This window comes from Phalaenopsis equestris, unplaced genomic scaffold (assembly GCF_001263595.1).
Source record: "Phalaenopsis equestris unplaced genomic scaffold, ASM126359v1 Scaffold000725, whole genome shotgun sequence".
Taxonomy (NCBI): domain Eukaryota; kingdom Viridiplantae; phylum Streptophyta; class Magnoliopsida; order Asparagales; family Orchidaceae; genus Phalaenopsis; species Phalaenopsis equestris.
In genome coordinates, this window is record NW_018165165.1 from 235422 (window position 1) to 259243 (window position 23822).

At 36.4% G+C, this 23822-nt stretch overlaps 1 protein-coding gene across 4 annotated transcripts; it reads left to right on the plus strand.

Annotated features, from left to right (window-relative positions):
- The first annotated feature begins 15549 nt into the window (after nucleotides 1-15549).
- Nucleotides 15550-22510, plus strand: LOC110030478 (SHUGOSHIN 2-like). 4 transcript variants are annotated; one of them, XM_020733202.1, is made up of 12 exons: nucleotides 15550-15788; nucleotides 15962-16137; nucleotides 16232-16269; nucleotides 16371-16458; nucleotides 16543-16566; nucleotides 20985-21053; nucleotides 21135-21173; nucleotides 21288-21390; nucleotides 21471-21598; nucleotides 21691-21793; nucleotides 21874-21928; nucleotides 22011-22510. In XM_020733202.1, the coding sequence occupies exons 1-12, from the start codon at nucleotides 15758-15760 to the stop codon at nucleotides 22336-22338; spliced, it is 1182 nt and encodes a 393-aa protein (XP_020588861.1). In that variant the 5' UTR covers nucleotides 15550-15757; the 3' UTR covers nucleotides 22339-22510. The 4 variants fall into 4 exon arrangements, with proteins under 4 accessions (XP_020588861.1, XP_020588862.1, XP_020588863.1 ...); XM_020733203.1 differs by having other exon boundaries at nucleotides 22014-22509; XM_020733204.1 differs by lacking the exons at nucleotides 21471-21598; nucleotides 21691-21793.
- The last annotated feature ends 1312 nt before the right edge of the window (nucleotides 22511-23822 follow it).

The following is a 23822-nucleotide window of genomic DNA, read 5'->3' on the forward strand; positions in this document are numbered from 1 at the left end:
TCTAATTATTCACACTTCATTGCTCTAATAAAGTTGAGAACACACTTAGTTGTTGAAAGGAAAAAATATTATGTGCGGGCAACAAAAGTATGAGTTTGATGGTGTTTTATGGTATTGTGGTGGTAATGTGGTGAAATATCATCATAATACCATCAAATATCACCAATTTGATCGTATATGCGAATTCCACACGTAATATTTGCTCCTGATACTCTTGCGCATTATTAATTATTACTCTCTTACGTCTCCTTGCAGGAATTTTTGCAGCACCAGAACCAGCTTCAGCTCCGGTTTCCATTTAAATTTAATAGTAATATTGATGACTCTTGTTATGTATGTTGTTATCTTGAGCTAAAAGCTGTTTAGTGTTGGATTTATTATTAGTTATGTTTTTGAATTTATGATGAGGGAGAGTATAATAAGCTCATATTTAGAATAAAAATTAGAGAATTGAGTTCATAATATGACACTAATTTATCATTATTTGTTCGTTGGAATTTTTGGGTTAGTGAAAGTTTATCGATTATTGATATATTAGATCCAAATTTCAGCTTGGATTTTTGGTGATCATAACAATGTGCACACATGCATTTCAGAAGAAAACTAGAATTAGTTTATTTATCTTTTGTTCAGCCCCTCTTTAAGAAAAAATGTTTCTTTTTGCTTTTAATATATTAAAGGACCAGTAAATAATATCAACCAAAAAATCAAGTAAAATATTTTCAAGATAAAATGAAACTCTTAGTTGGCATGTCTAATTAGATAAATTAAGTTCATCTATTTTATATTCGAGCACTACCTCTAGTCAAAATTTGTTGAGCTGCGACGACTCGTTCATAACAACATAATTGAAACAATTTTTAAAAGCATAAATAAGAGCTAAAAGCTTTTTGATACATAATATGACCCCCTTGTATATTTTTCTACATGAATTCCTTATGAATTCCACACTAGTTAACTAGAAAAATTTGTATTTACAAATCAAAGGTTAAAGTTGTTTATGGTCATAATACTAATTGACTTTATGTAATACAGACATGGCCTATACTATAAGATCCCTTTAGTTTTGAAAAAAATCAATTGGCCTCTAATATTAAAAGAATAATTATAAATTTATTCAATTCTACATCTACATATAAGGTTTTCAAGAAAGATCATAACCAAATCGAATGAGATCACTCTTGAGGTAGCCGAAGATCACTCTTAAGATCTTTAGATCTCATAGGCTAAGTTAGCCGAAGATTAAACTTAAGAAACTTTAAATATCTTCCCTAGGGTCCTTGAAACATATTTGAAAGCTACACAACGCTAAACATATTTTTATAGTGGGCTGAATTTGAATTTAGAGTTTAGAAACTCAAATAATCGTTAAGTAGAACATTTAATTATATTGAAGATTCTTATACCATTTAACCCAAGGCTTACCCGAGAGTTGTCTCATGACTTTAGGATACTCGCCACTCACTTTTGATGGGCAATATGCTCATTAGATCAACATTAAGTCAAACCTATAAAACATAAAATTCAATTAAGCCAAATCTCACAGTTAAGCTTAAAGAAAATTTTCTTAGCTTATCCTAAAAATTCTCAAGGCCTTAGAACCCATCTTAGGAGACTTTAGACTCTTCTTAGGCCAACCTTACGTTGACCATAAAAATTAAATTAGACCAAATCAAAGAGATTTAACATTGGCTTTAGGCGGTCTTTGTCCATTTTAAAACCAATTAAGCCTGCATTTTTCTTAACCAAAACCTCATAGATCATGACAAAATGAGGTTTGAATATTTAATATCAATTTGCTTATCCTAATTATAAGTTAAATCAACCTATTCTAATCAACTATGAACTTTTTTTTTTCTCAACATTAGCAAAGCCTTTAAATAACTCTCTTAGCAATCCTATTCTATTTAAGTTTGCCCAAGTGGGTCAAACATGTTGACTCAATCCATAATTTTCCTTCAAAATTAAATTAAGCCCACTTAAGCCAAGCTAAGTCCTTTACCTGGTTCAAGAGACTTCCTAGGACCTATCTTTCTCCACCACTATTTGCTTCCATCTAGTATGCCTTTTTAAAGCCAAATTACCTGTAAAAGGTTGTTGACCTCAATTTTCAGTCAAATCTTTTCCTTGATTCATATATGATTGAATCTCACTTAAGCTGAAACTTGAGCCAATCCATAATTTAAAATTTAACTAAACAAAATAAAAAAACAAACAAATCAAAATAGAACCAATACAATGAACTTCAGTCAAAACCCTAAAATTGACCTAAAAAATCAGCATTAATCAACAAACACACATAAATTATTATTTTCTCCACAGTTCATCGTAGGGATTAATGTTCATCTAAAAAGTCTCATTATATTTATTATCATATATAAATGAAGTGCAAAAAAGTTTGATGATCATATGATACAATTTTTTAGTGAAATTGTTCAATTTAAGTTTTCATGCATGAATAGTGTTACAAACACCATGAAATTATCATCAGAATTATATTGTTTAAGTTGCATGATGTTCATAATAATATTTAAGGAGCATGCAAACTATTTTGGTGGTCATCACACATTTTTTTAAGTATAATTTTATGTTTTGGATTTTCATGTATGAAAAATAGTCTATGTAAATTTCTTTTCAACAAATAATTATTTTTCAAATTAGACTTTGTGAGTACGTTTAGATGTCAAAATATTTCAAATGAAACCCTCATGCTTAAATCTAACTCTGTGTGGGCGTCTGTTAAGCTGACGACGATAATTTGAATGATAATTTTGATAATAAAAAAATAATCCTAATAATTAACTCAAAATGTACTCAAATAAAAATCAAATTTTAACCAAACTAAATAGAGCTAAAAAAATACTTAATTTATTTCATTAAAACCTAAAAAAATCTCAACTCAAAATTCACCAAAACTTTCTCTTCTATGATGGGGCCCACACTTTGACCTGAAATATTTTGAAATAGGCACTGCTATAATCCTTCCTTTCGATCATAATTATACATCTGAAAAGTAGTTATAGTAATTAATTATTTCATTAGATTATCTAACCATTTAATTATATTGAATGATAAGAAAAATAAAAATTGCCCTTTATATATTTTTTTCATTAAAAAAAAATAAACGCCGTTGTTAGGCTGTTCTAACAGTCATTTAACAGCCCAATTAATCACATTGTTTAACTTACTCCGTGCATTGTCAAAAGATTAGCTGCTCCCATAAAATTGCCTGGACCTAATGCCAAATTCTTTCCCATGAGAAGCAAGTCATTCATCAAATAACTTAGACTTAATCCTTCAATGGCAACAACTAACATACCAAAGAAAAAAGAAAGGAAATAAAATTATGGATGCTGAGGTAACCGTCGATCAGCTGGCGACCATACCACCGATCCGCCGACGAAGGCCCTAGTAAGCAACGCTGTCATTGACTTCCGTGGGATGATTGCCAATAAGACCACCATTGACAGACGAGGAAAAGTAATACGTTTCGATGAGTTAGATGCAGAGAAAGTGTGCATTGGTGGTATTGCGGTGGTACATATACCACCCCAATACCACCAATTCGCACATGTAGATACCACACGTAATATTCTCTTAATAGATAGAAAGCCGCTCCATGCATCATCGGTTTGTTGCTTCAATTTAATGGCTCTTAAGAGCTTAATTATGGCATAAACTATGTAAGCTAATTAAGCGATTTATGGCAAAATAGTACATGAGGTTGCAGAAAGGATTGCCTTCTGATGCCAGCTAGAAAATTCACGGCGGTAGAGTAACAGACTATCGTTTTAGCGTTGTACGAAAGTTCAGCACACACACGGATGAAAGAGAAACAAGCGATGACGACTCTAAAAGTTTTTACGTGGAAAACCCTTAAGAGAAAATCCACGAGACCTGACCCAGTTGCGGAAATCCACTATCGATTGATGATTACAGAAATCTCTTATCCCACAGACGAAAAATGGTAACTATATTTTTCAGATTACAACGTCGACTTACGGTGTCTGGTTGATGGTGACCGATGGTGGTTAGTGGTGGTCGATGACGGTCAGAGTTGGTCAAAGACGATCGACGGTGATGCTGAGTTGCAACTTCTCCTCAAGACCTCAGACTCTTTCTCTAGACTTCAGCTTCCCCTCATGTGAGGGGTGGGGGGTCTATTTATAGTGTTCTGGGTGTGACTAATGCAGATATATGAATCATTTTGATCGGATGATCCAGAGAGTTTTTCTCAATCAAATTGCGTTTAATGGACATTTGGATGCCTTAATAATGCCAGAATTGAGTGATATTAGGCTAGTTGGATTCGTCTTATCGAGACGCTCGATTCAACTATTAACTTGCAAGTGTCGGCATCTGTTTGACCATCCTAATGTGTCCATAAATATTTCAAGAGTAGTTTAATGATCTGATCGTGGCTTGATTTGGATTTAACTCGGATTGAACAAATTTTTATATTATTAGGTTCATCTCATCAAGCCGGCCAGTTTGACTATAAATTTGTTGAAATCATAGCTTAAGATGATTTTTTATCATGATTTGAACGTTTCTTGCTCAAAATATCGTCTTGAGATTCGTGTCATGCTTTAAAATTCATGTCAGATGATAAAAATTTATGTTCATATTCTTGGTGAAAGAAATGCATGAAGCTTTTCGAGAGGCGAGTGCCCATATCCCAATTGGATGAGCTCTGCATTCTTTCTAACTATTCTCGGAGCGTTTCTTGTGGATTTATATCTCGGTCGTTTTCTCACTATTCTCATCTTTTCCTCCATCTATGCTGCGGCGGGGAATTTTTTTGAGTATTTGTTTCATAATTTTAGAGGATTTGTTTTGCTATGTTGAACATCAATATATCATGATGTAATTTTGGTTTAATATGAATAAGCAATTCCATTCCAATATGAATAAGCATTTTCCTTTAATATGAATAAGCAATTCCATATTCTCGGAGCGTTTCGTGTTTGGTTCGTTTAACTAACCGAACGAAAAAAATTTGTTCGCGTTTGTCTCGTTTACTTATCAAACGAATCGAACACGAACTCATTAACGAACCGAACACGAACTGTTCGCGAACAAAGAGCTTTTTTGACAGCCCTAGTCTCCATTGACATAGGGTCAAGCAGGTAATTATATCTTTTATATCCCTCTTTGCTTATAAATAGTGGTCATTTCTATGAAAAAATATTATGTGCGGATGAGATAGGTTTGAATTAGGTGTGAATCAGAGATATTGGTGTGGTATTAGAGTAGTATTAATGGTATTGTGATGATACTGGGGTGGTATTTATTGAGATACAATACCACCCGAACACCAGGGTCTGCACGTACGCCCGATGCACACAATATTCATTCGATTTCTATTGTAAACAACTAATGAATAAGTGAAAATCAAATCCTAGAAACATTAACTATTGTGCACACACACACACACACACACTCTCTCTCTCTCTCTCTCTCTGTGTGTATATATATATCTATATACCACTTTAACTATGTACGAAAACAATATTTCACATTTTAAAAGTTAAAATTGTGGTCTTTCTACGTAATGTAATTTTTTTTTTTTGAAATAATGAATATCATGATATAAATTTAGGTTAATCTGAATTAGAGAATTCAGTATATTTATCAATTAAGTTCATTGGCACTTACATTTCATGTAAAAAACACAATTGAGATAATTCAATATAAATAATTTATGTGATATCGCAGTGTATAAATATCCCTCGACAATAAAACAAAAAATTTAAGAAATAGAGAAGGAATTCCTCTAAATTAAAAATTAAAAAATCAATTGTCTAATTTGATGATTATTTTTGCGAGTTAAATAAGACGGCCATCAAGTTCCGTTTGACTTGATAGTTGGTGCTTAGGCCATGCCTTAGAGATTAGAGATTCAAATAATGTTGTAATGTATATGAGTATGTATGATAAAGCTCTAGTAACTTGTAACAGAGCGACAATCTTGCTGATTTGTAGCCCAGTCTGAGTCAAAATAAGTTGTGAGATAAATGTTTCCATTTGTGATAGGAAAATTGGAATGTAAAGTTCCTTGTAGATATTGCAGAATGTGTTAAACAAGTTGGAAGTGTTGTTTAGTTGGTCGATGCATATGTTGACAAGCTTGATTAATAGCATAAGTAATATCCGACCTTGTGATTGTGGCATAGTGAAGTGCTCCAGTTAGTTGACGGTAAAGATTTGGATCATGAAAGAGTGATTGAGAGTGATCGCTAGAGGTTGTTTTGAGTGTCATTGGTGTTTGTAGTGGTTTGCACCCATCAACACTTGAATTATGAATAATATTAGAGATATATTGAGTTTGGTTGAGATGAATACCTTGAGGTGTGTGATTGACTTGAATGTCAACATATAGGCTGATATTGTCAATATTTTTCTTTTGAAACAGTTGATGCAGACTATGAATAATAGAGTCAATATAGGCTTGGTTATTGCTCGTGATGAGAATGTCATCTACATAAATAAGCAGAAACATATATTGTTGGCCTGTGGAGTTGATAAATAGTGATGGATCAGTAGTACTTTGAAGAAGACCTTGAGATTTAAGATGAGTTGTGAAGATAGAGAAACACTGTCTTGGGGCTTGTTTGAGGCCATAGATTGCCTTTTTACAACACACATATGTAAGAAGAAGTTGATCTTGAAAATCTTTTGATTTCTTCACATATACTTGATCATCGAGATGACCATGTAGGAAAGCGTTTGAGTCATCAAACTGTTTAATAGGCCATTTGTGATGAATAACAACTAAGAGAAAGATGCGTATTGTGGTGATTCTTGCAATCGAACTAAAGGTCTCATGATAGTCGACTCTACATTCTTGATTAAATCTTTGTGGAACCAATCAAGTCATATATCTAGCAATATTTCCATCAAAGTGGTATTCGTGCGAAAGGTCCATTCACAACCAAATATGTTGTGATTTGATGGTGGAGGAACGAGTTCTCATGTGGCTTGCTGCTGTAGTGCAGTAAATTCTCGGGACATAGCTTCTCTCTATTGAGGGAGCTTAATAGCTTGACCGAAACATGTAGGATCAACACTATGGGTTGTTCGATGAACAAGATCCAAAATAGGTTTGGATTTGCAAATTTCAGCTTTTAGGAGAGTAATCATTGTGTGTTTCGTTGGAGTCGAGGGAGGAAGTCGGATTTTAGGGATGGGAGAGGAGGTTGCAATGGAGTCATTTGGTTTAGTTGAAGTTGGTGGTGGTTCTGTAAAGATGGGCGAGGAGGTTACAGTGGAGTCATTGGGTTCAGTTGAAAATGGCGGTGGTTAAGGTGATGATAAATTTGGTTGAGGGTTGGATGGGGGCTAAAGAGTGGAATGCAGAGATGGATTACTCGTAGGAGGTATAGAGGATGAAACATTAGATAAAGGAATGAGAATTAGTAGCGTGCTAAGTGGAGAATGATTAGTTGATGCTAGTATTGGTGAGGTGATTTGAAATGGGAATTTAGTTTCATCAAACTGAACATGTCTTGATATGAGGACACATTTAGCAGTTAGATTAAAGCAGTGATACCCTTTGTGTGTGGAAGAATAGCCAATAGAGACACATGGGGAAGCTTTTGGATGAAGTTTTGTAGGAGCTTGGGGTTGTTGCCATGGATAACATAGTGTGTCGAACAATCGTAGGTGATCACATTTCGGTTGGTTATGATAGAGAAGTTGATATGGAGATTGAGAGTTAGTGTTTCTGGATGATAGGTGGTTGATGAGGTAAACAACGATAGGAACTGCATCGATCCAGAAGAAATGAAGAAGATTTGACTCCAAGCGTAGAGTGCGCATAGTTTCAAAAATGTGTTGATGTTTGCGTTCAACAGTACCATTTTGTTGCGGTGTATGTGGACAACCCAATTGTTGTTGTACGCCATTATTAAGAAGGTAGAGCTTAAATTGAAAGATACAAATTCACCACCATTATATGATCGAAGGATCTTGATATTTGTTTGAAATTGATTTTGAATCTGCTTGTGAAAATAGATAGATTTGTGTAGAGCCCCACTTCTATGCATCAGTGGAAATAGCCATGTGAATTTAATATAGTCATCTATAAAGAATATATAATAGTGATAATTCTTATGAGATATACTCGGGAGGGACCCCATACATCAGTATGAATCAATTGAAATGAAGAATGAGAAGTAGTAGTATTTTTATTAAAAGGCAACTTATGACTCTTTAAAGCAAGACAAGAGTTACATTTTCCACTAGTAGTGTAAATGTTGAGTTGCTTATTCGAGTTGGCTATACATTTTAGAATTGCTTCAAAAGGATGGCTGAGCCTACTATGTTAAATGGAAGATTGAACAATTATTGGAAGTGCCACCACAGAGTGAACTTTGTTGATCCCATTGGTGCTTCTACCTGGAAGAATAACTTGACGAGTTCTCTTGTCCTGAATCTGGTAACTAGAAGCGTCAAATGATATTATACAATCGTTATCTTAAGCTAAATTTTGAATTGATTGTAAATTTGAGGCCACATTTACAATGTGTAGTAACCGAGAAAGATGAAGCTTATTTGGAGTAGGTAAAATGTTAGTACTTATATGAGTGATAGGAATGGTCTTTCCATTTCCAACTATGATGTGTTCATTACCTGTATATGGCTGAGAATTTTGAACTTGAGTGAGATGAATGGTGATGTGGGAAGAAACACCAATATCTAGTATCCAATATGTAGCAGTGCTATTATTCGTAGCTATAAGGGCTTTGGAGGATGAGTGTTGGCTAGTAGAGGGTGTGGTGTGTAGGTGAGGTTGGTACGATGCCAACATGTTTTGGCGGTATGGCCAAATCTATCACAGATTTGACATTGAATGTGAGGCTTGAAAGAATCACCATGTTGCTGATTTGGAGATGTGAATTCAGATCGTTTGATTTGCTTGTAAGATTGTTTATCCTTGAATCTTGAATTGATCGAAGTTGTCAGATTCTTGGTAGACATTAAACAGAGTTGGGTAGCCGATTTTTCTCTTGAATGTTGCACGTTGAAATTCACCTTCTCACTGCATAAGAGAAAATAAAGATCCTCCAACTTGATCGACATAAGACTAGTATGAATGGTGGGTTTGAAAGAGTTGTAGGTGGAAGGTAACCTATTAAAAGTATATAGGATGACATTTTTAGTGTCTATCTTTGATCCAGCCGCTATAATTCATCTATAAGTTTCTTGATCTCAATTAGATATTCTTGTATATGTGATGCAATTCATTTTTGAGTTATATCACCTTCAAGCGATCGGAGGATTATAGTTGACAAAGTAATGTCACCCAAATTTCTGTGAGACTAATCTTAAATTGGTCAATTGAATTGATTATACAATTAGTGGCTTCATAACATGCATGAGTTGATTAGTGGAATAAATATAGGATATATGACAATAACATTAATTTTGAATTAAATATAGGAGATATGGCATTAACATTAATTTTGAATTAAATATATGAGATATGACATTAACATTAATTTTGAATTTGAATCTTAAATTCAAATTCAAAATTCAAATATGTGTGATCAATTCAAATAGGCGCGAATTGATGACACTTAATTCTCTTTGTCTTTATTGTGTACGTTTCCTTTTTTGTTTCGGTATGTCTTAGTTAGCATAAATTGGGTGTTGTGTTGCAATGTAAAACACACACTCCAGACTTGTATCTTTTCACTTCTTCAAAAATAATAAAAAGTGAATTCTCAAAAGTTTCATTTTTCTTTCGATTTGTCTTTTAGCGATCCATTAAATTAGAACCAACATTTGGTATCAGAGACCAAGCCGAAGGACATGTCGTCACCGAGCAAAACTATCATAGGAGATATGACAATAATGAAGATCGAAAGAGAAGGGAACGTAACGCTTTCTTATCCGTTACTCACAAAGAGTAACTACTCGGTGTGGGCGTTGAAGATGCGTGTGAACCTACAAGCTCAAGGAGTGTGGGACGCCGTGGAGCAAGACAAGGTCAAAGAGCGTAAGGATAGAATGACTCTCGCTGCCATCTATCAAGCGCTACCGGAGGACGTTCTTCTCATGGTGGCAGAGAGGTATTCCGACATGCTAGCATGGGAGACACTGAAGACGATGCACGTCGGCGTGGAGCGAGTCAAGGAGGCGAAAGTGCAGACCTTGAGGACTCACTTCGAGGCAATCCACATGAAGGACGGAGAGACGGTGGATGATTTTGCCATGAAATTGATGTCCATTGTGACAGGCATCTGCTTGTTGGGAGAGAAGATGTAGGAGATTTCCGTTGTCAAGAAGTTCCTTCGAGACGTAGCACAAAAATACATGCAGATCGTCACCGCGATCGAGCAATTCAATGACCTCAAAAACATGACCGTCAAGGAGGTCGTCGGTCGTCTCAAAGTCCACGAAGAGAGAATTCGCGGCTACGAAGACCAAGAGGAGGAGAAGCACCTCTTGCTCACGCATGCAGAATGGATGTCGTGATGAAGAAAAACAGAGAAGCTGATATTTCTTCCGGATCGTCGAGTAGTGGCGACAACGGTGGAGATAGCCGAGGTCATGACAAAGGTCGGGGACGAGGGCAAGGTTGAGGTGGAGAAAGCTTACCTCAACAAGAAGACATCAAACACCGCAAAGACAAGAGCACAGTGAAGTGTTACAATTGTCAAAAGTACGGACACTACGCGTCCAAATGTCGTAGCAAGAAGCCCGAAGAGGAAACAAGACTTATGAGCCTCCATTACGAGGAGCCGGCGTTGATGTTTGTCGAGGGAGTGGCGAATCCCTTGCCCGAAGACGATGAGACAAACCTCAAAGAGTTCACGCAAGAATCCTCCAAGGAGGAACCAGAGGGGGTGTTGCTCAATGAAGAAAAAGTCAAGGCGAACCTCCTCGCAAGTGGCGAGGAGTATAATCACACCTACGTATGGTATCTTGACAATGGAGCAAGCAATATGACAGGCCATCAAGAGTAGTTCAATGAGCTCGACGAGAAGATCACCGAAAATGTGAAGTTCAGAGACGACTCACTCATCGAGATCAAGGGCCGAGGAACCATCTTATTTATATGCAAAAACGGCGATCAACGTCTAATGATCAAGGTATATTAAATTCTGAAATTAAAAAATAATATCATAAGTCTCGGTAAGATGAGAGAAGTGGGCAACACGATCACCCTAGTTGGATCGTTCTTGAAGATGTTTGACTGAAATGACATCCTGTTGATGAAGGTGGAGAAATCACAAAATCAGTTGTACAAGATTTCTCTCAAGTCAAGGCTGTCGTTTCCTGCCCAGGCCAACTTCCGAGCCGAGTACCCTCTACAACTTGTGCACGTGGATTTGTGTGGTTCGATCACCCTGACATCACTTGCTGGTAACAAGTATTTCTTTTTTACTTGTGGATGATTATAGTCGTTGGATGTGGGTGTACATGCTCAGAGAAAAAGGAGAAACCTTTGAAACATTCAAGAAGTTCAAGAAGCTCGTGGAGAACACGTCAGAGTACAAGTTGAAGACTTTGCGAACTGATCGAGGTGGCAAGTTCACTTCCCAGAAGTTTGCGGAGTTCTGCATAGAAGAGGGAGTCGAGCGCCATCTCACGACATCGTACACACCTCAACAAAATTGTGTGGTGGAGAAGAGAAATCGCATCGTGATGGGCATCGCAAGAAGCTTGCTTAAAAGCATGCAAGTCCCGACAAACCTTTGGGGAGACGGTACGACATGCGGCATATCTCTTGAACTGCTTGACAACAAAGGTGCTAGGAGATTGTACCCCTTACCAAGCATGGTTCGGCAAGCGACCTCATTTGAAGCACTTGAGAGTGTTTGGATGTACCACACATGTGAAGGTTGCAGGTCCACATCTCAAGAAGCTCGATGATCAAAGTCAAGCAATGGTGTATCTTGTCATCGAAGACGGAAGTAAGGCACACAGATTTCTTGATCCACAATGCAAGAAAATTCTTGTGAGCAGAGACGCAGTGTTTGAAGAGGAGAAGAATTGGGAATGGTGCAACAATGATGAAGAGCTCATACAAAATTCTATGGAGTTTGGAATTTTACAAGATGACGGAGAAGTAGCGGACTCAACCTCGCCAATGACACTAATGGTCACATCGAACTCTCAACGACAACAAGAGAACTCGGGAAGACTCACAACAAAAGATGCTCCCAAGAAATTTCGCTCACTTGCTGAGGTCTATGCAGAAGCGCCACTAGTAGAGATGGATCTTGATGAATTGTTGTTGCTCACTACCGACGAGCTAACAACATATCACGACGCAGCAACCGAAGAGGCGTGGAATAAGGCCATGCAAAAAGAGCTCGAGTCCATCGAGAAGAACAAGACGTTGGAGCTCACCGACTTGGCACTCGGTCACAAGCTCATCGGCTTAAAATGAGTGTTTAAGTTGAAAGAGACAGCGAAGGCAACATCCTTAAGCACAAAGCAAGATTGGTGGCGAAAGGTTACGTGTAGAAGCAAGGAGTTGACTTCGAGAAATCCTTTGCATCAGTGGCGAGACTCGATACCGTCAAGTTAATTCTTGCCCTCACAGCTTATCGTGGGTGGGAGATCCACCACTTGGACGTCAAGTCGGCGTTTTTTAATGGTGAAATTGAAGAAGAAGTCTACGTCACCCAACCTGAAGGTTTCATTGTCAAGAATGAAGAGCACAAGGTGTACAAGCAGTCCAAAGCTCTCTACGGACTACGCCAAGCACCAAGGGCGTGGAACACTTGCCTTAACAGGAGAATAATGAGTTTAGGCTTCATGAAGTGTCCTCAAGGGTAGGATATGTAAACGAGGAATCACGGAATAGAAGTACTCATCGTCGGCGTGTACGTTGACGATTTGATCGTAACGGGATCCATCATTGATGGTGTTGAGATATTCAAGAAGCAAATGATGAAGGAGTTCGAGATGAGTGATCTTGGGCTGCTCTCATACTACCTCGGTATCGAGGTAGACCAAAAGAAAGACCACATCACAGTGAAGCAATCTTGAGATGGTAGAGTGCAACCCGAGCAAGTATCCAATGGAAGCAAAGTTGCAACTCGGAAAGGATGCAGAAGGAATTGTTGTGGATCCCACCAAGTATAGGTTGTCATCGGGTGTCTCAGGTACCTGACCCATACTCGACCCAATATCTCATACGCAGTTGATATGGTGAGTCGTTACATGGAGCAGCCTACCACTGCACACCTGCAGGCGGTGAAGCATATTCTTTGTTACATAAATTGAACTACGAGATTCAATACAAAAGAGGACAAGGAGCGTCGGTTTTACTGACAGTGATCTAGCCGGTGATATAGATGACAGGAAAAGCACTGGAGGGATGGTATTTTATCTCAACAGGAATCTAATCACTTGGCAATATCAGAAGCAGCGAACCGTTGCTCTATCATACTGTGAGGCAGAGTTCATGGCAGCTACTACGGCATCATGCCAAGCATTGTGGCTGAGAAGTTTGTTGAGCGAGGTGACTGGAAACGAGCCAAAACCAGTAACTCTCTACGTCGACAACAAATCTGCAATATCATTGATAAAAGACCCGGTGTTTCATGGATGTGACAAGCACATCGACACTCGCTTCCACTTTATTCGCGAGTGTGTCGAGAATCGACAGATCGTCGTGGAGTTCGTAAGCACCGGAGAGCAACGTGTGGATATTCTCACCAAGGCTCTAGCAAGAGTCAAATTTGCGAAAATGCGAGAGCTACTTGGTGCAACTTTGAACCAAATCAAGCTTACGGGGGAGATTGTGAGACTAATCTTGAATAGGTCAATTGAATTGATTACACAATTAGTGGTTTCATAACAGACATGAGTTGATTAGTGGAATAAATATAAGAGATATGACAATAACATTAATTTTGAATTAAATATAGGAGATATGACAATAACATTACTTTTGAATTTGAATTTTAAATTCAAATTCAATATTCAAATATGTGTAATCAATTCAAATAGACGCGAATTGATGACACTTATTCTCTTTGTTTTTATTGTGTACGTTTCATTTTTTGTTTCAGTATGTTTTAGTTAGTATAAATTGAGTGTTGTGTTGCAATGTAAAACACACACTCTAGACTTGTATCTTTTCACTCCTTAAAAAATAATTAAAAGAAAATTCCTAAAAGTCCAATCTCATTTTTCTTTCGATTTGTCTTTTAGCGATCCATTAAATTAGAACCAACAATTTCTGCAGTTGTATAAAAATGAAGAACATATGGAAGTATGCTATGCAAAATAGTGTAGAGTGCAACGGAGAGATTGTGATCGGTTTGCTTCCATATGATGTATTCTTGATCTAGAATTTGAAGGCCATTGAGATTGGTGTGATATTGAGGTGGACGGTGGATTTCTCTGGTAAGGAAAGATTCAAAGCCATTTGCTTGAAAAACTTTCATGATTTGGGCACTCCAAATGGAGTAAATTTCAATAGTAACTGGAGTGGAAGCAAGAGATTTAAGATGGTAAAGAAGGAATTTAAGGGAGGGAAAAGCGAAAGGTTACTGTGTAATTGGGTGGGCGTAGGAGAATCCATTAAATTGGAAAAACAAAATTGGTTCAGAACTCATATTCTTGAGATTTTCTTGTGAAAAAGTTGTGATGCACTGGATTCTTGATGATTGCAGATCTCTCGTAGCAGCAGCTTCAGAAGAAAAACCACGTTGAGAAGGAAGCGGGGTAAAACATAGAGCCAAGAGGAGTGACCTCAGCCTGACCTCGTCGAATCGTCAGAAGGAGCCGACGAAGAAGAAGCTGCGGAGAAGAAACCGAAGGCGGAGAAACAACCGTCGGCGAAGGATAAGGGAAAGAAGGGAGAAATTTTCAGCATGAGAAACTCAAGAAAATAGAATTAATTTGAATTCGCTTACTTATAAATACAATACTAGACATATACTTTTATAGGAGTAGTTACAGACAAAAGTTTACTACCTAAGGATAGAACTAAGGATTAATTAAGGATTTAAGTCATAAGAGCTGTTATAAGATAATTAGTGAGATACGTTGGCAGAAACCTTCAACCGATTAGCTTATAAAACTCTAAATCCAAACAAAATATAATTTTCATCAAGTGACCCAACACATAACCTGACCCATCCACATCACTACCTTAGACAAGAATAATAAAGCAAAGTGGTAATCCTTTATTAATTAATTATTATAATTTTAAATGTTTTTATATAACATTCTAAACATTTTAAAAATTAATGATTTAATTTGGGATCATTTTTATTTTTTATTTTTAAAAACATTTTAGATTTGTGTGTTCTTTAAGCATTTAATTTTTTATTTTTAAAAATAAATTAACTTATTTTAAAAATCACACAAAATAAAATTTTAGATATTTTAAATATTTTAAAAACAATCATCACTAATAAATTTATTAGTGATTTAAAGGAAACGGAGCAGCAATGCATGACTAGCTACAGGACTGGCTACAGCATTTTTTTATCGCTACAGCATTTTTATATTATTTCAAATTTAAATGGCAGGCTCGGATACCCGTTGTTCTTTCAGGCCTCCCGCTCTCTCTCCTCTCATATTTCGGCTTCGGCTCTCTCTCTCTCTCTCTCTCTCTCTCTCTCTCTCGCCGTTTAGGTCATCTCACAAGTTCAAGAATTCGAAAGATTGATCTCTCCCACTCCCTCTGCTTACGACAGAAGACCCACTAGCTCTGCACTTCTGTAAGGCTCCGGAAGTAGAATTGTGATTTGTTGCTCCGGATTTATCCTGCTTCCCGACAATGGATATCAACACTTCTCGTGGAGCCAAAGGTACCATACCTAGCTCTTCTGTTACTGTGACCATGAAAGCCCTTTCTTTCAGTCGAAATGAACGAGTAATGGGACATTGGGGCTAGGATTAGGGTTTCTGCCGGAAGAAATTCAGATTTAGAGTTGTTACTTGTTTGATTGTTTAACCTGAAGCCTTTTTTGCATGGATTAAGGTATTTCACCCGGAGATTGGAGGCATAAGCCAATGCTTTTGCGAAGACAGAGGCTTTCTGATATAACCAATTTGTCAAACAGTGTCTTCAGCAATGGAGTCGTCAATGATGCCCCTGAAAATCGGAAGACCGGCTCTCCCGTGATGGCCAACGAATGCATCGCCAAGCTTTTCAAGGTCACTCCATCTTCACTTTTTTCTTCATTAATTGGAGGTGAAAACCATCTTATTAGTCAGTTTTCTTACCTTTTAATTGGAATTTTGGTTTCAGGAAAACAATGTTCTGATGAGGGCTCTTGCAGAAAGAAAGTGGGTAAATCATTTTCTGTAAAAGTGAATGCTTACTTTGGCTTGGCCTTCATCTTCTTTTTTCCTTGTTGATACAAGTCTTAAGTGATTGAAATGAGCAGTACAGAGGTGCAAAATCTCCGATTGATGGTGGCAAAACTAAACCAGCAGAACTGGCAGCTTGCTCAGGCTCACTCTCAAATGCAAGCGGTTTGTTAGCTATTCTCTTAATTGGTTTATAGTATCAGCTCTATATGATTTTTTCTACTTAACAATACATGTTTTTGGCTGCAGGAGCTCAACCTGGGCAAAGACAGAGTATGTGCCCTTTCTAACCCTTTCTGTAGGCAATGCCTTTATTTTTCTCTCTCTGTTATTTTTTTTAAATGTTATTTAAAGAATGGATTCATAAAATGATCTTAATTTATTAGAACTAAATGAAAATATGGCACTAAATAGGACGCAATAGAGAAAAAGGATTCATGTAGCCAACCCCACGTAGTAAGATTAAGGCTTTGTTGTTGTAGTTGTTGTTGTTGTTGTTGTTATTTAAAGAATGGAAATATTCTCAGCACTGTTTCAGTAGACCATTTCAATAAGCATCAAGTTGTCTTATTGTAGTTATTGAAGTAAACCGTGAAATTGATTACATTTCCCTGCTAGAATTACTCTTCTTTTCTTTTTTTAGTGAAATATGAGAGCCAAAGCTCAATTAAATGAAAATTAATCAAAAGAGTACATAAATATAAAATCAACTTGAAACTAAAGAGTAGATTTAAAAAAGACAAGTTTAGTAACCAAGACATAAAAATCAATAAACAGAATCAAAGCTATAGAGAAAAAGAAAATTATCAATGGGACTTGTGTTCATTTTCTCCCAAACTACAGGACAAAGACCATATAGAAGAAGCCATCATAAAAGCTAGCTGATACGGCTTACCAAGGAACATAAGAAATTTAACAAACCTATCCAAGGCCCGCTGATATCTTGGTGCTAGAGAGAATTGATATCTTGATATATGAATATGCACTTAATTGAAAGTAAAGACCCGCTTAAAAAAAAAATTTGCCTTAGTAACCAAAAATAAAAATCTAGAAATAGAATTAGAGCTATAAAGAAATAGAAAGGTGTCAAGGGGACTCGTGTTCATCATCGCACAAACTACGAGCCATTGACCATATAGGAAAAGCTTTTATAAAAACTAGCTCATGTCGCTTTCAAGGATCACAAGAAAGCCTACAACTAAACCTATCCAAGACCCAATGGTATCTTTATGTGGTGTTGGAGAGAATAGATATCCCAAGGCATGAATATACACCCAATTTAAAACTAAAGAGTTGATTAAAAAAGATAAATTTAGTAACCAAGGCATAAAAATCAATAAACAAAATCAAAGCTATAAAGAAAAAGAAAAGTATCAAGGCTCATTATCTCCCAAACTACAAGGCAATGACCATATAAAAGAAGCCATCATAAATGCTAGCTCATATGACATCCCAAGGAGCAGAAGAAAGTTCACAACTAACCCATCCAAGGCTCACTGATATCTTTAAGTTGGTGCTAGAGAGAATTGATATCCTGAGGCATGAATATGCACTTAAATTGAAAGTAAGGAGTTGCTTAAAAAAATCCGCCTTAGTATCCGAAAAATATGGCACTAAATAGGACGCAATAGAGAAAAGGATTCATGTAGCCAGAGAAAAAGGATTCATGTAGCCAACCCCACGTAGTAAGATTAAGGCTTTGTTGTTGTAGTTGTTGTTGTTGTTGTTATTTAAAGAATGGAAATATTCTCAGCACTGTTTCAGTAGACCATTTCAATAAGCATCAAGTTGTCTTATTGTAGTTATTGAAGTAAACCGTGAAATTGATTACATTTCCCTGCTAGAATTACTCTTCTTTTCTTTTTTTAGTGAAATATGAGAGCCAAAGCTCAATTAAATGAAAATTAATCAAAAGAGTACATAAATATAAAATCAACTTGAAACTAAAGAGTAGATTTAAAAAAGACAAGTTTAGTAACCAAGACATAAAAATCAATAAACAGAATCAAAGCTATAGAGAAAAAGAAAATTATCAATGGGACTTGTGTTCATTTTCTCCCAAACTACAGGACAAAGACCATATAGAAGAAGCCATCATAAAAGCTAGCTGATACGGCTTACCAAGGAACATAAGAAATTTAACAAACCTATCCAAGGCCCGCTGATATCTTGGTGCTAGAGAGAATTGATATCTTGATATATGAATATGCACTTAATTGAAAGTAAAGACCCGCTTAAAAAAAAAATTTGCCTTAGTAACCAAAAATAAAAATCTAGAAATAGAATTAGAGCTATAAAGAAATAGAAAGGTGTCAAGGGGACTCGTGTTCATCATCGCACAAACTACGAGCCATTGACCATATAGGAAAAGCTTTTATAAAAACTAGCTCATGTCGCTTTCAAGGATCACAAGAAAGCCTACAACTAAACCTATCCAAGACCCAATGGTATCTTTATGTGGTGTTGGAGAGAATAGATATCCCAAGGCATGAATATACACCCAATTTAAAACTAAAGAGTTGATTAAAAAAGATAAATTTAGTAACCAAGGCATAAAAATCAATAAACAAAATCAAAGCTATAAAGAAAAAGAAAAGTATCAAGGCTCATTATCTCCCAAACTACAAGGCAATGACCATATAAAAGAAGCCATCATAAATGCTAGCTCATATGACATCCCAAGGAGCAGAAGAAAGTTCACAACTAACCCATCCAAGGCTCACTGATATCTTTAAGTTGGTGCTAGAGAGAATTGATATCCCGAGGCATGAATATGCACTTAAATTGAAAGTAAAGAGTTGCTTAAAAAAATCCGCCTTAGTATCCAAAAATAAAAATCAAGAAATAGAATTAGAGCTATAAGGAAAAGAAAGTTTCAAGGGGACTCTTGTTCATCATCTCACAAACTACAAGCCATTGACCATATAGGAAAAGCTAACTCATATCGCTTCTCAAGGACCACAAGAAAGCCTACAACTAAACCTATCCAAGATCCGATGATATCTTTATGTGGTGCGGAAGAGAATAGATATCCCAAGACGTGAATATACACCCAAAATGAAACTAAAGAGTTTATTAAAAAAAGGCAATTTTAGTAATTGAAAAATGAAAAACAAATAAATAGAATCATAAATATAAAGAAAAAAATAAGTACTAAGAGGACTCTCGTTTGTTGGTCTCACAAATAATTGGATTACAACTATATAGAAGAAGTCATCTTGAAAGCCACCTCATACAATTTTCATAAACCACAAGAAAGCCTGCAATTAAACTAATTCAAGATACATTTACCATTTTTTAAGTGGTGCTAGAGAGGATTGATATCCTAAGACAAAAATATATATATAAAAAATTAAATAAAAAAAAAAGCATCAACTGACCCTAGACTTAAAAAAATATAGCAATTCGATGTCATGACATAGGGAGATGACAACGCCCAGGAAAACTTTTTTGGATCCTTTCCTTCCTTTGTGTGGGAGTCTATAAATAGTTGTTTCCTCTGTGTAAGAGTTTAGTTTTGGGTGTCTTATCCTCAAATCTTTTGTGTGGAGTCCCTTTCCCCCTTGCTAAGGCTGTATCCGAGGGCAGATGGTGCTCCAGCTGTATCCTGTCCCGGGGTGGTGTTGTATCCTTTCCATCTTCTCCACTTCTTCTCCCCGGCCCTTCTCCTACCTCTCCCCTAGCCGCCAACCATATCCCTCCACCACTCCGCCACCACCTCCACTCCCTCCACAACCTTGCCTTCTAGCTTACATACAACCAACCAAACACCATCCCACTCTACTTAAACAACCACCCGGACTTCCCATGTCTCGCTATTACCCCGCCGATGCTACCACCTCCTTCGGATCTCTTCTTACAGTCCTAACTAGAGATTCGTCTATTATTATATCACCATTCTGTTTGAGTCATGTTGTAATCCGATTTCTATATTAATAAAAGTTTGTGTTTGTGTTTCCATTGTTTCCTACTAGATGTGGTATCATTTAGCAAAGGAGAAAATCTAAATGAAAATAGCTATTGAGGGCCACCAAGGAAGAGAAATCATATCAGAGCTCTTCGATCACTTTCAACAGAGTAAAATTGACATATTCACTACATTCCCAAAGTTATTTAAGTCTGCAACGAACGCTTATTTATTAAGGAATTCCTAGGCTGTCGAGGGTGCCACAGACGGCAAACCCTAGCTCAGTGCTCCAGTTACTTTTAACAGATAATAATACTAGACCTAATATTCTCGAACTTATTTAATTCTCCAAGTAACGCAATAAATCGTAGGCCTGTTGAAAAAAACAACAAAGCAAAAACATTTGGAAAGATTCTGGTCCTTTTTTTTCCTCTTCAAATAGTTCAATATCTCCACCTAGGTTTTATTCTTTTTAACCTTCTGTTGTTCTGTTGACAGTACCCTGCTTTTATTTGTTCCTGATTACTGTTCTCCAATGTTTGCATTGATTAAACAGTTTCTTTCTTGTAGTTCATTTTGTTGCTTGCATCCATGAATGTGATGGTGAATTCAACATTTTTGAGGATTTTGAAATTAGTTACTGAATTTTTTTCTAATTTATAGTAACCAAACGAGTCTCTGATATCAATTGTCTATTTTAAATTGTATTTGCTCCTCATTTACCAAGAACAGTTTCTCCTCCTAAACTGTGGTTTTTATTGTGTACTTTTGGTTGATGGTGTAGCTGAAAGCAGCACAGCATGAACTTGGTTGCACATCAACTGCTCTGAGAGTAAAAACCCAGGAATTGGAGGTATGTCTGATTAAACTGCTTAGTTTGCAATGAGGACTTTTTATGGTTCTTACCACCAATCCTGCCTTTCTATCCACTCAGGAACAGAAGAAATTGAACAAGCAAAGCGCGCGAACTCTGGTATAAGAATGCTGTTTTTTTTATTTTTTATTTTTTTTATTTTTATTTTATACTGAAAGTGGTTGCATAGCCCTTTCCCGTGAAAATTTTATTGTTTCCATTGTCTGAAAGCAGGAAGGTGGCATTAAGGCTGTAGATACTGCTTTAGAAACATCTCAGTTACTTTCTCATAAGAGGACTTGTCTTCCCAACAAAAAGCGCCCTCAGAGAAGTCAATGTTAGCTTAAGCCTATCTATTGTCTCTATTTCACTTTTTACAATTCATTGTCGAAAACAAAATGTTCTTTCTACTCGCAGCACTTGTACATACACCTGTAACAAATCAGATAACCACTGAGGAGGATAACCACTTTCTTACCACCAATCCTGCCTTTCTATCCACTCAGGAACCGAAGAAATTGAACAAGCAAAGCACGCAAACTCTGGTATAAGAATGCTGTTTTTTTTTTTATTTATTTAAAGTGGTTGCATAGCCCTTTCCCGTGAAAATTTTATTGTTTCCATTGTCTGAAAGCAGGAAGGTGGCATTAAGGCTGTAGATACTGCTTTAGAAACATCTCAGTTACTTTCTCATAAGAGGACTTGTCTTCCCAACAAAAAGCGCCCTCAGAGAAGTCAATGTTAGCTTAAGCCTATCTATTGTCTCTATTTCACTTTTTACAATTCATTGTCGAAAACAAAATGTTCTTTCTACTCGCAGCACTTGTACCTACACCTGTAACTAATCAGATAACCACTGAGGAGGATAACCAAAGGTAATATAATTTGAGTTTACAAATTGATCACTTTGTGGCATTCAACTACGAACTGTGTATTCATTCGAGAGTAAAATCAAAGCAGGAGAACTCTACGGAGAAAACTAACTGTCTTGAAAGCTGAATCATGTGTACCGCCTTCTGAGGACCTTTTTGAGATAGAGGATGCAAAATATCCAATATGCTCGGGAGAAAACAAGGGAGAAATAAAGGATGGAGGTTGTTCTCTTCAGCCAAAGCCGTTCGCTCCAACAATTCCAACGAAATCCGTCAAGGAAGAGGTCGAGGATGTGCAGGTTACCTCGAGTTTAAATAGAACATCTCTTGGAAGACCCCTGCGCAGGGCAGCCGAAAAGGTCCATTGCTATAAAGAACTGCCCCTCAACGTCAAGCTACGAAGGTCTGAGTAGCATTACGTGGTTGGCTTAATTTGAAGTGATTTTTTCTACCCCTCAACACCAAGGTACGAAGAGGTCATCCTTGAGTGCTTTTGTTTTCTACAAACAAATATGAGATTTTACGGGGATGGTGATGTTGGGGAGCTAATGAGTTTTAGAGAAGGAATTCAGGTTTTTTTCTGATATTGTTTTTTTAATAATGCTATTTAGAATTAATGTGCTTTCTTTCTTTACTCAAAATGCTGTGCTCTCTGCTTGCCATTGTTGTATTATTTCTATCTTTAGCTTTTGTTGATGCTGTTGGAAATCTAATGAATGGTTGGAAAGCATACGAAACTCGTATTCCAAGTATTCTTGTTTGATCTGTGCTGAAATTGATGTAACGTTTCTCTTACAACCAAATGCAGAAGTTCATAAACTTTCACTGAAGCTCTAGTAATTATTTTACGCTTGCATAATCATATGTTAGGATTTTAATGACTTGGTTGCTACAGCTGTTGCCAATTAGAAGTTCGAGTCTAGAGAAAAAAGCAGTATTCGAAGGTATCCTCAAGGAAACACTTTTTTGTTTGTGAGAGAGTATTGACGATGGATGAAATGACCTTTATGATGTTAGGGGAAATCTACTCGAATTCACCTAATTGACAGTTAAGCTCTATTGTAATGGTTATAAGTTTCATCATGATTAACTATAGAGAACTATTAACATATACTTATCAAATAAATAATCACCTAATATTAATGACATAAGAATTACCTATAGTTTTCACATACTATCAAGGAAATATATAACACCTCCAAAAAGCAGTGCTTTTCCCTGAAACTATCAAGCCACTTTTACTGTGCCATTTTGAGACCATATAAGCTTAATCCAATTTTACGTGTCAAGCTCTCTCATACTTTGAATCCGAGTGGCTACTAAATTTAAATCCCATTCACTATGATAAAGCTTTGTATTTACATCTAATAATTTTAAATATATTATTTTCCTTTACCACTAATGCAAGTGTTATTAGAAAAAAGAGTGACCTCAACCTAGGGACAAGTACGATGAACGACAAAACTACTATAAAGAAGACATGAGAAATACCAACTTTATGTAATTCAACTTAAGTAAAGTTTATGTCTATGGTGAGCGACAAAACTACTATAAAGAAGACATGAGAAATACTAAATTTATGCAATTCAACTTAAGTAAGTTTATGTCAACTTAAGTAAGTTTATGTCTGTGATTGCGAAATGATTAAACAATCTATAAAACTTTAAAAGTGACCTAAAAAATTACACTTCCTATAATGTATAAGATATGGATAAAATTTTGCTTTATGTAGTTTAGATAAAATGTAGGCACATATAATAAAAAGATGAAGGCTAAATTTTTTTCATTGTTAAGAGGTTAAGGAACGCTGCTTCTTAGCACTGGAAAGACTTCTTCATTTTTTACTCAAATAACACCCTCTTCTCTCTCTCTCTCTCTCTCTACTCTCTCTCTATCA